This window comes from Indicator indicator, chromosome 33 (assembly GCF_027791375.1).
Source record: "Indicator indicator isolate 239-I01 chromosome 33, UM_Iind_1.1, whole genome shotgun sequence".
NCBI classification, from domain to species: Eukaryota; Metazoa; Chordata; class Aves; order Piciformes; family Indicatoridae; genus Indicator; species Indicator indicator.
This window is the reverse complement of record NC_072042.1, coordinates 7,198,779-7,212,805: the sequence shown is the minus strand read 5'-3', so window position 1 is coordinate 7,212,805 and position 14,027 is coordinate 7,198,779. Positions and strand designations below refer to the sequence as shown.

Below are 14,027 nucleotides of genomic sequence, written 5' to 3'. Positions count from 1 at the left end.
GTTGGGAGCAGAAATGCCTTTCCCTTCCCTTGGATGAATGCTGCAGTCTCCCTTTGGCCTTGCAGCAGATGGGACCTGTGGCTGCAGCACAGCTGGGAAGGATCCTGCTCCCTTGGAAGGGTGCTGGCCTCTGCCTGTGAGCAGGGTCAGGCCTGTTTGCTCTCCTCAGGGTTGAAATCCCCCACCTGTAAAACCATCTCAGTGCCATGGGCTTGGCCAGGCACCCTGGGTACTCACTATATGGCATCAGGGTGTCCTCAAGGTGCTGTACTCCCCAGGTGAGTTCAGGGGTTTCATGATGGGAAGAGGAGGAGCAGGAGGAAGGCAGGAAGGATTTTGGAGCACAAGGTCATGCAAACCTTCCCCCACATGCAATGACTTTAGCCTCCATCTCTGTGAATCATGAACCCCTGGGAACATCCCTCCCTGCCTTCTTCCAAACTCCTGTCCCTGTGCTCCCTGAGGGTAGACTACCCTCCGTTAGCCTGGGATGGGTGACGGGGTAGGACAGGGTGACACCCCAGTGTGGTGGGAGGTAGGTGAGGGTGTCGGGCTGGAAACCACTGCTGCTGGGAATGGAGCTGCTGTTATTTTAATGGCTATAAATAGGCTTTTGCCATCTCTGCTGCTTTTAGCCAGGGAGGAAAAGCCAAATGGGGGGTGTTCAGGGTGAGCGTCCCCATGCTCACCCTGCTGTTGTTGTCCTCCAGCTGTGCACTGCTGAAGTGCCAAAGGGATTTAATTGGGATGGGTGGGAAAAGCACCCTGGGATTGAGCCAGGGGACAGGGATGGAGTTTGGTAGCTAAAAAATGGTCTCCTTGTGGTGTGAGCACCCGAACTTGTCCTGGGTCCCTCAGCTGGGATGATGGTGCTGCAGATCCTGGCCCTGGGGAAGCAGCTACTGAGCGTAGTTTGGGACTGGGGTGACAGGGAGCGGTGAGAACAGGCACTGTGGTGGTGGTGGTGGAGAAACCAGTCCTGGAGTGGCTTTGGGGATAGTCGCAGTGCTGGGGAGCTGGATGGGGACTTCCAGCCTGTGGGAGAAGAGGTGGCTCCTGTACTGTCCCTCATCGGGGAGTCAGGGTAGGGGATTCCCTCAGCCAAGACTGGGGGGCTCACGGCTCTCCTGAGGGCTGCCCCGGGTTTGGCAGGGTGAGGGCTTGGCGCTGGCTCCTGGGAAGCCTTCCAAGGGCCATCACCTCGTCCCAGGTGGTGGTCGGATCCCGATGCCTTTCCCGGAACAGCCTTTCCCAGGCCCTGGAGATGGTCGGAGGACTGGGAGGTGGGGACTGCGAACCGTGCCTGCAACCCCTCACAGCCTGGGCTATGGTGTGATGCTGAGGCTTTCCTTGGAAAAATAAAGAAAAAGGGGGGGAAAGGGGGAAAAAAAGGCGAAAAATAGCCCCAGTTGCCCTGCTGGGGCTGGGATTTCCCTGGGGCGTGGCTCTAGCGCAAGAAATAAACCCGGCCCCCACCCTATGCTGGGCTTCCCAGGGCTTTGCTGTTCCCTGCCCGGTTTATGGGTGCAAAAACCAGAGGAGGAGGAAAGCAAACCCAAACCCCAAAGAGGTGAAGGCCAAGCAGGGGCCCAGGCCAGTGGCCAGGTGGGCCGCTGGCCAACGGGGCCGGTTCGTTGGCCAAGATTTTGGCAAGCGCTGGGCTGATGCAATCGCTGCGCTGCCGGCAGCCGATCCCCACCTGTATTTGCCATTGTGTGCCCGGAGCTGTTTGCAGGTGTTTGCTGGCGCCGCACTGTCTGAGCCGCACTTCCCTCCTCCTCCTGCTGCTTCCCCGGCCAAGGCCTGCCCCCTCCCCGGCCCCCCCGGCTCACACGCCTGGCCTTGGACGGCCGTGTTCGTCTGCGGGAGCGGGGACACGCATGTGTGAGAGGGACACGCGTGCGGGAGAGGGGACACACGTGTGTGCTTGGGGGATGTGGGGTGGGAGCTCAGCCTGGATGCACATGAACTGTGTCGTGTGCACACGTATCTGTGTGCGCTTAGACACCCGTGTGTGCTCACACTCCTGTGTGTGCTCATGCTCGTGTCTGTGGGCAGTGACCTCTGTGCTCTTACATGTGCCTGCGTGCACTTCGATAGCTGTGTGCCCTTGCACACGGACTTACACACACAGGTCTGTGTGCCCTCACCTGCCTGCCGACACCCAAACGTGTGCCTACGCACAGTTACACACACACACACACACACACACACACACACACAGAGTTATCCACCCCTCCATCCCACGCTCCCTCAGCGACTCCGGCTGTCGCGGCCGCGGGATGCCGGCGCCGGGGGTGCCGAGGACTCCCGGGGCCGTACAGGCCCCTGCTCCACGGCTCGCTGCTGCCATCTCCAGGGCAGAGGAGGGAGAGCCCCGGGAGGGACCAGGACCTCCTCCGGGGTCCCACTCACACGCTCACATCGCCGTGCCAGCGAAGCCTTCCAGCTGGAAAATGGTGAAGCCAACAGGGACCCTCAGCTCAGCCCGGAGGTGGTGAGGAGTGGGGGGGCTCCACATACATCTCCCAGGACTTCTTCACGTACAGCAAGTTGGGCGAGCAGAGGGAGGAAACCTTGCATGGAGTCCAACACCTCTTGGAAGGCAACAAGAATGTCAGGGAGTACAAACAGCTCGACCTGTAAGACCTACTTCAAACCTTCTCCCTCTTTGCTGCCTCAGTTGTTGGGTGGATGTGGAGGGATCAGCCAAGGCAACACCCCCCCCCCCCCCCCCCCCCCAGCAAGCTGTCCCTTTTGGGTTGTGGTGTGGAAGCTGGTGCCTGTCATCCATCCAGAGGCATTGGCGACACAGGGAGATACCAGCCTGCAGCTTCTGGTACGGGAGAGAACACTGCTGGTGGAGAGCCATGGCTGGAAAGCCTGTAGAAGTCCTCCTGAAGAAGGATTAGATGGGTGTGGGTGTGCGTGTGTGTGTGTGTGTGTGTGAAGAATGCTCCTAACTCCTCCCTTGGCTGTGCAGGAGCATGAGCTGACTCAGAAGCTTTTCTGCAACACCTTCTTGGACAGCCCTTACCTCAGCAAGGGCACATTGATGACGTGTGGGGACATCATCTCCATTGTGTCCAAACTGCAGGAGGTAGGGCCACCTGCCAGCCTGAGCTCCCAGAAACTGGGTAGTTCCCTTCCTTCAATGTTCCTGTCCCATGTCACCCAGCTGAAGGCAGCCCAAGGCAGACAGGTGACAGGGGAGTCTGCACCCTGCCATGCACAGCATTGGCTTTGTGAGCTGAAATCCAGACAGTGGTTGCCTCCTCCTTCTAGGGAGGAAGATGAAGGTCTGAGTGGGTTGGGCTGCCAAGCTCAGCTGTGCTCCTGGCACAAGGAAATGGTGCCCAGCTGTGTGGTTGCTTTACTGCTGCCAGGGGTTTTGTTCTGCCTCAAAGCCCTCACAGGGTGAGAGGTAAATGTCTGGAGGCTCCTGGAAAAGCTGAGCTGGAATTTGGTATCCAGGCTCATCGGTAGCAGAGGGCACGGTGCTGGGTGTGTCCACGCCTGTCAGCCTTCAAAGGAGGATTCTCTGCAAGGAAGTCCATCTGAACATTCCCAGCCCTGGGCATGAAGTTGCCTCACGCTGGAGTGGACAACGATGGAGAGAAGAACACTGGAGAGGAAGGAACAGAGGTAGGTGAGAGAATGGATGGAGGGCAGCCAGGTGCTGGAGAGAAATCAACTGCAGTGGCTTGCTGGGCTCCCCTTTCTTTGAGAGGAAACCTGATGTCCCCCCCAGGTCATGTGATGGGTAGCCAATGGCTGTGCTGGGGACAGCGGGTGACAGGTTGGGTGAACTGCTGTGAGCGAACCTGAGGGTCTCATCTGCTCCCGATGAGTCCTGCTGGGGTTCCTGCTCCCCAAAACAGTGCTGACCCCTGCCCAAGGTGGCTTCTAGCTGAAGGACCCCAAAATGTTTTATTTCTCAAACAGAAGCAAACCACCCTGTACCCCAGGTAGCTGGGGATGGAAGTGCGTGAGGAAGGGGAGTCAAGGGGGAGGAAGGGGTGATGGGCATGGGGGTGTGATGGGGACAGGGGTGAGATGGGGGTAGGGTGGGAGCAACGGGAATGGGGGCAATGGAGACGGAGGGGCAGTGAGGATGGGGGAGTGATGGGGAGAGGGGGACAATGAGGATGGAAGTGAAGTGGGGCCAAGGAGGCACCAAGAATAGGAAGATGATGGAGACAAGGGGAGCAACAAGGATGTGGGGGAGCAACGGGTGTGGGGAGGGATGTGAAGATGACAGGGGGGCAGTGGGTACAGGGCAGGAGGGATCACTTCCCTCCAGGCTGAAACCCAAAAGAGCTGGGCTTGGGTTCGTTCTTTAATTAATAATTAATAACGCCCAAGGCCAGTGCCCTCCCCAGTCACGGCCCCCAGAGGTGGTCCCATCCGGACCACGCCCTACTGATTTGCATTACACCCCCTCTCCCCCCTCCCGCTGCCCCTTCGAGGCCCCTCCCGGGGCGGTGCCGTCAGCTGGGGCGGGAGGGTGAAGGGGGGCATGGCCTTGACGGCACCAGCAGCCAATCAAAGCGCGGCATTTTCCGCGGGAAATCCGAATTTCGCGGGAGGGCGGTTGGCGCTTAAAAAAAAAAAAAAAAAAAAAAAAACACAACAAGGGGTGGGGTGGCGGAAAGAAGAAGAAAAAAGAACCGACGCGAAAGGAGTGAGCGGGGCCGGGCAGAACGGGTGAGAGTGTAGCTGGCATGGGGAGGGCAGGGGGCTCTTCGTAAGCCCGAGTACCCCGGGGATCATTCTGGGGGCGCTTTTTTCATTCCCCCGCCTGGTTCGTGGTGGCGCTGCCTCCGCGTTGCTTCTCTGCATTTTTTTTTTTTGCATGGGGGGGTTGTGGTGGTTCGGAGCCCGGCTGATGTCAGAGCCCGGCAGGTCCCCCCCAACTCCGTCCCCTGCTCCCCAAAAATGCCACAGCTGAGATTGTGACACCCCCCTCCCCACCTCTTGCTGTAAAATCGCGGGGTGCTCCTATTCCGCCTCCCCCCGGCTTCTCGGAAAGGACTTTGCAATGCTGCGGCTCCCCAGGGGAGTGTCCCCCGCCCCGGGGAGAGGGGGCACCACCTTCCCGCACCCCCCTCCTCCCCATCACCCGAAGAAGGTCATGTCGGTGATGGGCTCCGTGGAGCAGGGGACTTCCAGCCTTGGTAGCCCCCTGTTATCCACCGGCTGCATCACCCAGACCTATGCACTGGGGGCTGTCAGCGTCCCCCCTTTCAGGGGTGGGGGTCTTTATGCCACCCCCCAAGGACCCCAGCTCAGGACTCTCTGCTCGGCCTCGGCGGGACGGCTACCGGTAAGGTGTCTGTACCCCCTCCCATCTTTGGGAATCGCTTCGGTCGGGTCTGGGGGGAGCAGCGAGTGGGTGCACAGCATACATCCCCCCCACCTTCCAAACTGTGCAGCTGCTCTTGGGGTGTGCACCCCCCGGGATGTCCCCTCGGGGCAAGGGGGTGGCAGTCGAGGGCCCTGAAGTGGCTCTGCTCTTGCTCAACTTCCCTCGGCTCCGCCTTCCGCTTGTCGGCGGCTTTCGGCCTTTTCCTTGTCCCCTCCGGGTCACGGTTCGGGTCCTGGTGCCGAGTCCGGTGTCAGCCACGGTGTGACAGCAGGAGCGGGACAGGGACTGTCCCCCTGTGCTGGGCACTGCTGAGGCCACACCTTGAGTCCTGGGGTCAGTTTTGGGGCCCTCACTCCAAGGACATTGAGAGGCTGGAGCAGGTCCAGAGAAGGGCAACAAAGCTGGGGCAGGGTCTGGAGAACAGAGCTGGGGAGGGGGAGCTGGGGGTGTTGAGGCTGGAGAAAAGGAGGCTGATGGAGACCTCATTGCTCTCTACAGCTCCCTGAGAGAAGGCTGGAGCCAGATGGGGGTTGGGCTCTTCTCCCTAGGAACAAGTGACAGGATAGGAGGAAATGTCCTCAGGTTACCCCAGGGGAGGTTTCTGCCCCTTGAAGGTTGTCAAACCCATCCCCGGAGGGCTTTCAAAACCGTGGACATGTGCTGAGGGCCATTGTTTGGCGGTGCCCTGGCAGTGCTGGGCTCCTGCTTGGTTGGACTCAATGCTCTGAGCTTCTTTCCCAACCTAAACTATTCCGTAACTCTATGAACCCTCTTTCATGTGAAGAAGGGAGGGCTGGGTGCTGCTGTGTGTTTTTGGGGCACCCAACCTGCCCAGTGACTCTCCCTGCTTTGGGACCAGGACCCCCGAGGTGACACAATGACTTGTCACCCAGGGAGGTGTGGGCACATGGGGCCGGGGTGGCTCAGCAGCCCTGCCCCCAGCTGGGTTCCTGCCTGTGGTCACAGCAGGGTTTGCAATGTGGTTTTTTTGGGTGTGTGTGAATTTGAGGCAATCTCCGTCCTCCATGGGACACCCCAAGGCTCTGAGGCAGGGACCCTGGTGGGGGTTACCATGGGGAGGGGGATTCTGGCCCTGCCTGTGTCTCTCTCACCCATCCTGGGGTCAGGGCTTGCAAAGCTCAGCACCCACTGCCCTAAACAGGAACCTAAGACCCAGGCTGAGTGCTGGTCCCATGCCCACCATTGGGGTGCATGGCTGCCCATCCCGGCTCTCCTTCAGGATGGCCCCCAGTGAGCCCCTGGCTGCTCAGCCTTGCTGGCAGCTGGCATTTAATTCCTGCCCGGGCACCTGTCCAGCCCTCACTGTGAGCCTCTGTTCTCCCCCAGATCCTGGGAGAGATCCCAGACCCTGCTAACTCCCATTCCAATTTTTTTCAAGCCTTTATTTATTTATTTATTTATTCCTCCCCTTCCCCCAGTCCCTGATGCTTGGTGCCAGCTGGGGGTGTTGCCATGGCTGGAGGAAAAGTGTGTGGGGGGGTGTCTTTGCTTCCTGATTCATGCCATGCTGGCTGGCACTGTTGCAAACGCTGTCCCTCGGGGCTCTGGGGCCACCTGTCTCCTCTTTGGCCGCTTTGTCTTCAAACCATGTGTGATGCTGCATCCTCTGCTGCAGGGGCTGCTCTTACGGAGAGACACCCTTTGCTGCTTCCTCCCCCAGTGACACCCCAGAAATTCACAGTCCCATTTCCACTGCGGATCTGGATTTGGGCTAACAGCCTCTTTGGCATTACCACCATCATCACCCATGCCAGGAGATGCTCAGGGTGCTCCTGCCCTGAGTGAGGTGTGGGGAGGCTCATCGTACCCTCGGGGATGTGAAGCGCTTATCCCCAAGTGATGCTTGGGGTTAGAGGATTTTGGCTAATGACCTCTGTGTCATCACCATCATCACTCACTCCAGGAGATGCTCAGGGTGCTGTCACCCACGACTGTCCCCTAAATGGGATCTGGGGGAGGCTCATGGAACGCTTGGGGACACAAAGTGCTCTGACTATTCTCTGAGCAGGATCTGAGAGGGGCTCGTGTGGCACTTGCGGACATGAGGTGCTCCTGTGTCTCCCCGGGTAGCTTGCAGGTGGCATTGACCTCTGCCCCCACCCTGTTCCCTGATGCTGTGACCCCATTCCCAGTCCCAGTACGATGGTGGCAGCTGCAGCAGCTGGGGTGCCCCACACCCTGTGTCTGGGCACAGCCTCTGTGTGAAGATCTGGGCTGATAGGTGAGGAGCGCTTCCCAGCAGGGCGACCGTGGCTGCTCCCAGCTGCTTTATGGCTTTGTGACCTGTAAATGATCTTGGATCTCCTGGTCCAGCTGGAGGGAGCGGGAGAGCAGGAAGAGTTGTTTCTCGTGGTCCAAAACAGACTTCCTTTAGCCTCTCCTTTGAGGGTTCTGCAGCAGGGAAATGTGTTTGCCCCCATGAAAAGCTGAATATTTTGGAGCAATACCAATCCCACCCTCAGCAGACCCCTACAGAATCTCCATAGGGCTACCAGGATCCCTGCTGCTGGCCCTAGAGGATCTCTGTAGGGGTCATGGGATGTCTATATGGGCTCAGGGCTGGAGAGAGCCCTGTGGGCTCCAGGCTGTCCCTGCCTGCTCCATGCTAGGACGAGGTGTCCAGAGTCTGCCGTTGTTTCGGTTCCAGCTGGCAGGGCTGAGCCACCTGTGCAAAGAGCACCCAGGGTGGCAGCCCCTGTGGGTGCTGGGCTGGAGCCCAGCCCTGGGGTGGGGAACTGCTTGGCAGCACCCCAGATTCTTCTGGGGTGATGCAGGGTGATCCTGTTCCCCCTCAATCCCATCAGTTTTTTTCTGCATGGGCAGGAGAAGGGCATTTGAGGGGTGCAGGGAGCTGGGGAGGGTCCTTTTATCCTTTGAGGGGCTTTTTCCAGCTCCCCTGACCTGGGCAATGTCTCCAGCCAGGCCTTCCCTCTCCATCTGTGCTGGGACTGCTGGGATGAGACTCTTGTGGGGGGGGGGGGCGGAGCATGGCCTTCCTCCCCACTGTAGGGTGGTCTCCCCATCCTGGGGCCTGAGCTGGGGTCAGCCACCCTCCTCTGCCCATGGTGGGCAGAAAGCTCCATGATTGCCCCAAATGTGGGTGTTCTGCATCCTCCTGGCCCTGCCTCCCTGCCCCACTAGTCCTCAGCCATCCCAAAGTGGGGGGTGGGGGGGCTGATCCAGCAGCCCTTTGGCATGAGCAGTGTCCCTGGCATGGGGGCATGATCCCTGAGTGCTCCACGCACCCCCCCTGCCAGCTCATCCCTGGGCACTGTGTTCTCACACCCAGGGGCAGGCAGCAGGGCTGTGGCACAGGGTGGGAGTAAGGGAGATCCTGGGCAAACCCAGAGAAGGCAGTGGGTGCTGTTGAAAGGCAGTGCTGGCAGTAGGAGCCTGCCATGCCCCCCCCGGAGAAAAGGGGTGTTCTGATGCTTGGGCTGGGCAGGGTGTAGCTGCTTGGCAGGCAGAGCTGGCAGGAGGCCCAGCCTGCCCCCCCCCAGTGCCTTACCCCCTCCCCAGCCAGCTTCTGCCCTTGCCCAGGGCACAGTCAAGCCTCCTCTCCCACCCCCAGCATCGTACTGGAGTGTAACAGCTGTGTCCCCATCCTGGGAATGGTGGCTGGTGAGTGGAGTTGCAGGGGTCTTGAGGTTTGGTCCCTGACCCCCTCCCTCGTCTGCTCTGGTTCATCCCAACCTCCCCAGCTCTGGCAGGGTGCTGGCAGCCCCTCGCTGTGCCCCGCTCAACTGTTGTGTGCCTAATCCTACCTGGCTGGGGGGTGGGCAGCAGCTGGGACACAGGAGGGACCCTCTTGTCCATTGTCCTTCTGGTGTGTCCCAGCAATGCCTGAGCCCACCGAAGTGTACCCCCAACCCCAAATTGCATGTGGGGGAGCAGAGGGTCCCATTTTACCCCCTCCTGCACATGAGGAGGGGAGAGACCACCTTAGTGACTGTGGTTCTTGGGGGTCAGAGGTGACTGGAGACACCACATTGCTTCTGTGCCTCAGTCTCCCCATTGCTTGGGCAGGTGGGGTGCAGCTGACACCCCCTCCCCCCCAGATCTGCCACGGGAACACACGAGTGGGCACAGCCATGGGTGTCTGGAGAAGCAAAGGTTTGGGTGCCAGCAGAATGGGGGGAGGAGGGGGAGCGCTCAGGTCGATGCCCCACCCCCGCCCCTCCATCCCAAATGGTGCTGGCAGATGTGTGGGGTCTGATCCGGGGCAGGTGGTTCCCATGGGCTCGGCGGGAGCCGTCGGGGTGCCGGCAGCTCGGGGGCAGATCCGGGGGCGCGGGGGCCGGGGATAGGGGATAGGGGAGCGTTGGCTGGGGAAAACCTGCTTGGGGAAGGGAGGGAGGGAGGGAGCAGATTCCCACAGGAGCTTGGGATCAAGCCGGCTCCCTGGGGGGGAGGAAAACAGCCCCCGGCACCTCTTCCGCCGGCCTCCTCGGGTGGGAACAAAGCCGAGGTGCCCAACCCTTCCCTTCCCCAAAAAGTGGGGGTGTGCCCAACCTTTCCCCAAAACGTGGGGTGTGCCCCATGGAGCTGCTGTGAGAGCTGGTGCCGGGAGCTGGGCACCATGCGGGACGCGCTGGGGGGGGCTCTGTGGGACAGCCCAGCCTGGGAGCAGGTACTGGGGGAATGGGGCTGGGGGGCTGCTCCTGGCTGCTGAGCCAAAGTGTCCCCCCTAAGTCCTACTTGTATTTGGAGGTGTGGGGGGGTCCTGGGGCATGCGCATGTGTTGGAGGGGGTGGTTCTGTGACACCCCCCAGCTCCTCTCTGCACCCGCTCTGCTGCTTCCCTTTTCCTGGCTTTCTTCTCCCCAGGTGATGCTGGCAGGTCAGTTGGGGTTGATTTCAAGGAGCTGCTTGCCCTGGTGAGGGGCGGCTTGTGCGGGGAGGTGTCTCTGCACCCAGAAACCAGTACCTCCCCACCTCACACACCCGCCCCCCCCCCCCCCCCCCACCCCAGTTTTCCTCCAGCTGGGTGCAGGTGTCCAGGGCACCCACGGGTCCCTGGGGAGGGCTGAGCCTCGCTGGTCCCAGGTGTGTCAGTGGCAGCTGGGTGCCCTCGGCTACCTCCAGCTGTGGTGGGGGTGGGGACTGTTGGGTGAAACCCTGCACCCCAAAGAGCCAGCTGGCAGGGTGAGATCCAGCCTTGGAGCTGCCACTGTTCCCAGGGGTCAGCCTCCTGTGCCAGGAGCTGGGGATGAGAGGAAAGCCCAGTGGGTGTCCTGCAGCTGCTGGGGGGGCTGGGGTGCTGTATAGGAAGCAGGCAGGAAGCCATGGTGAGGTGCTTGCTGGGACCCCCCCATCTCCTCACCCAGCTCTCAGTGGGTGCTGCAGAAGCCCATCCCAGAAGGGGTTTTGCAACTGAAGAGTCTCTTGCAAGATCCTCCCTCCCCCAGGCTGTGGTACCCAGGGCTCAGCTGATGGCCTGGGGGGAGCTTGGGAGTCTCTTTGCCCTGACGTGAGGTTTTCTCTCCTGCTCCAGGCCAAGAGGAAGCTGGACCTGGAGGGCCCTGAATTTCGCACACCAAAGGGGAAGGGCAGGACACTGGTGCAGGTCCCCAGCCCCAGGAGTAAGTGGTGCTGGGTGAGACTGGGAGGAGGGGACAGACCCTGTTTTCCCTCTCAGAGCTGCATCAGGGTCCTCTCTGACCCCACCCAGAGTGACTCGAGGTGGCACCATGGGAGCAGCACCCAGCCCTCAGCCCCTCCTTGCCTGGGAGCCGATTCAGTTCCCTGGGCTGGCAGAGACCCCTGTGGGCCCTTTCTGGGTTATTCTTCTGCCAGGTTAGGGTTCTACAGGGCTCAATGTCCCCAGTGTGTCCAGCACACTGTCACCTCTGTCCCACACTAAGGAGGGGACAGGGGTATATCGGGTTCAGTATTGTCACCTCCACCCCACGCCCCACCCTGCGGAGGGGATGGAGCAGTGTCCTGTATGCAGCACTCTGTCACCTCCATCCCACGCTAAGGAGATGGTGGCCGGGGGGCGTTTACTTGCAGCCCCCAGGTCTCCCGGGGAGAGGAGTCGCTACCACACGTCCCTGGGGCTGCTCACCAAGAAGTTCCTGCGCCTGCTGAGCGACTCCCCCGAGGGCGTGGTGGACCTGAATGGCGCGGCCGAGGTGCTGGGCGTGCAGAAGCGCCGCATCTACGACATCACCAACGTGCTGGAGGGCATCCAGCTGATCTGCAAGAAGTCCAAGAACCACATTCAGTGGATGTGAGTTGCGCTGGGGTTGGGCATGGCACCTGGGACAGGCTAAGGCATGGCTGGCCTGGCAAGGTGCAGGCTGGGCTGTGGCTCAGGTGTCCTCTCCCCCCACAGGGGCACAGGCATGTTCCAGGATGCGGCGGTGGCGGCCAAGCAGCAGGCACTGCAGGGAGAGCTGGCACAGCTGGGCAGGGGCGAGAGGAGCCTGGACCAGCTCCTGCAGAATGCCAGCTGGCACCTCCGGCAGCTGATTGACAACGAAGCCAACCAGAGATATCCTTGTGGGGGGGAGATGGGGGGGACGGTGCCTTGGGGACAGGGAAGACGGCCTTGGGGGACCCTTCAGAGTCCGTCTCCTCCACTTGTCTTCTCCTGCCAGGGAGGTGGATGCTGGGGGGTTATTGAGCCATCCCAGTCACAGCCCCTCCTTTTCCTATACCTTGTCTGTGCCCACGCTGGCCTATGTCACCTACCAGGACCTCCGTGCCATCAGCCACTTCCAGGAGCAGACGCTGATTGCTGTGAAGGCTCCTCCAAAGACACAACTGGAGGTGCCAGATTTCAGCCAGGTGTGTGTGGGGCAGGCACTGGGGCCAGGAGCCACTGCCCTCCTTGCAACAGGGTAGTGGTGTGGGGGCTGCTGTATCTGCACCATCCTTGGGTTTATCTGGAGCCTCTCAAGGGTGCAGCCCAGCATGACCCTGGGTAGTTTTGGGGTGTCTCCAAGGGTCTGTTTGACCCTGAGCTGGTCCTTTTGCAGTTACAATGCCCTACTTGGGCCCCACATGGGTTGGGGACAGTGGGGTGTGATATGTGTGACCTCCTTGGTGCCCCCACTGAGCCTTGATTTCCCCACCCAGGACAACTTCCAGCTCTACCTGAAGAGCACCAATGGCCCCATCGAGGTGTACCTCTGCCCGCAGGAGATCACAGAGGAGAGCCACACCAAGAATCGTGGTGTCCCCTCCACTGACACCCCACCATGGGACCATGCCTCGCCCCCTTCCCTGCCAAATAGCCTTGGTCCAGCCCCACAGACACCCTACAACTGGGGGGGCACAGGAACCCCTTCCTCACCTTCCTCTCTGCCTCTCACCATCCCAGGGGTGTCCAGCTCACTGCTGGAGGTGGAAGCTGGGCTGCTGGGCTCCCCCCAGCCCCTCCTGCAGCAGACGGAGGACCAGCTGCCCCGCACCCCTCCACACCTGGACTCAGGCTCCTTTGTCACCTTCTCACCTCCCCTGGAGCAGGATGACTTTCTCTGGGGGCTGGAGGGGGAGGGCATCAGTGACCTCTTTGAGGCATATGACCTGGGAGACCTCCTGAATGCCTGAGCCCCCCCACCAGTGCCTTTGTCCCCTCCAGTCACTTGTGTCCTGAGTGCATGGGGTCTCTGCAGGGCAGCTGGAGAGTGGGAGGTGGGTTGGGGAGTATTGGCTTGTCAGAGGGGGAGTGGGGGGTGGTGGCAGCTTGTGTTGGCCACCCTGTGTGGCTTCTCCTCACTCTTCTGGGTTGGTTGTCACCTGAGGGCTGTGTTTGTCACCTTGCTGGGCTCTGGCAGTGTCCCAGGGAGGTATAAGCCTGTGGGAAGGATCCAGCCAAGTCCAGTCCCAGCACTGCTGCAAAACCAGGGGGTGCTCCCCACCATAACCCCCCACACACACCCTGCAGCTGCAGGGGGGACCGGTGGTGTCTTTGGGTGCACAGGGTGGGTGAGGGGTGCCTTTGGGTGGAAGAGAAGCCCTTGCCCAGTATGGGTTGTGCTGGGGGTGTATCATGTTTTAGGAGCCCTCCAGTTGCTCCCAAGCTGGGTTTGTTTCTTTGGGGTCACACTGGGTTGCTGTGAGTGGCAAATTTTGCCCTCAATGTTGATGTCACCTTTAGGTGATGAATTTGAAGCTCAGGTGTGGACACTGCACCTGCAGTCTCTGAAATCCATGGCTCCAGCAAATCCCTGGTCAGGACAGGGAGCCATATTTCCTGGAGGGGAGGAGGGGGCGGGGCTGTGATACCTCTTCCCCAGACCCTACCAGCTCCTTCCAACCTCTTGAAGCTACTGGTGCTGGAAAGACCAAGGCTGGAGCATAGCAAGGAGTGGAGGGACGCTGCCAACTGATGGCTGTAGCAGAGAGGGGCATGGGATGTGGTGTGGGATGAGCCCCAGGACACGGGTGAGAGGCTGTCTTTGCTCAATATGTGTTTATTGCACTCTATTTATAGGGGACCCCCCCTCCCCTCAGCATGGCGCTGGCATGGGGGGGGAGGGTGGGGAAGCTGGAGTGAGTCTATTTAAGTTGTCCTGCCTCGGCGTGGTTCTCCTTGGGAGTGTCCTAGGTCAGAGTGGGGTTTAGTTTGTATTTTGGTTTTGGCATGGCAAAACTTGTGGCATTTGATGTTTTCTGCCCGGGAGAGGGTG

The 14,027-nt window shown here is 60.5% G+C and overlaps 1 protein-coding gene across 1 annotated transcript; it reads left to right on the top strand.

Annotated features, from left to right (window-relative positions):
- The first annotated feature begins 5,041 nt into the window (after window positions 1-5,041).
- On the top strand, window positions 5,042-12,945 carry E2F2 (E2F transcription factor 2). The gene is made up of 6 exons (XM_054395214.1): window positions 5,042-5,326; window positions 10,883-10,970; window positions 11,401-11,620; window positions 11,726-11,884; window positions 12,066-12,180; window positions 12,472-12,945. The coding sequence occupies exons 1-6, from the start codon at window positions 5,042-5,044 to the stop codon at window positions 12,943-12,945; spliced, it is 1,341 nt and encodes a 446-aa protein (XP_054251189.1).
- The last annotated feature ends 1,082 nt before the right edge of the window (window positions 12,946-14,027 follow it).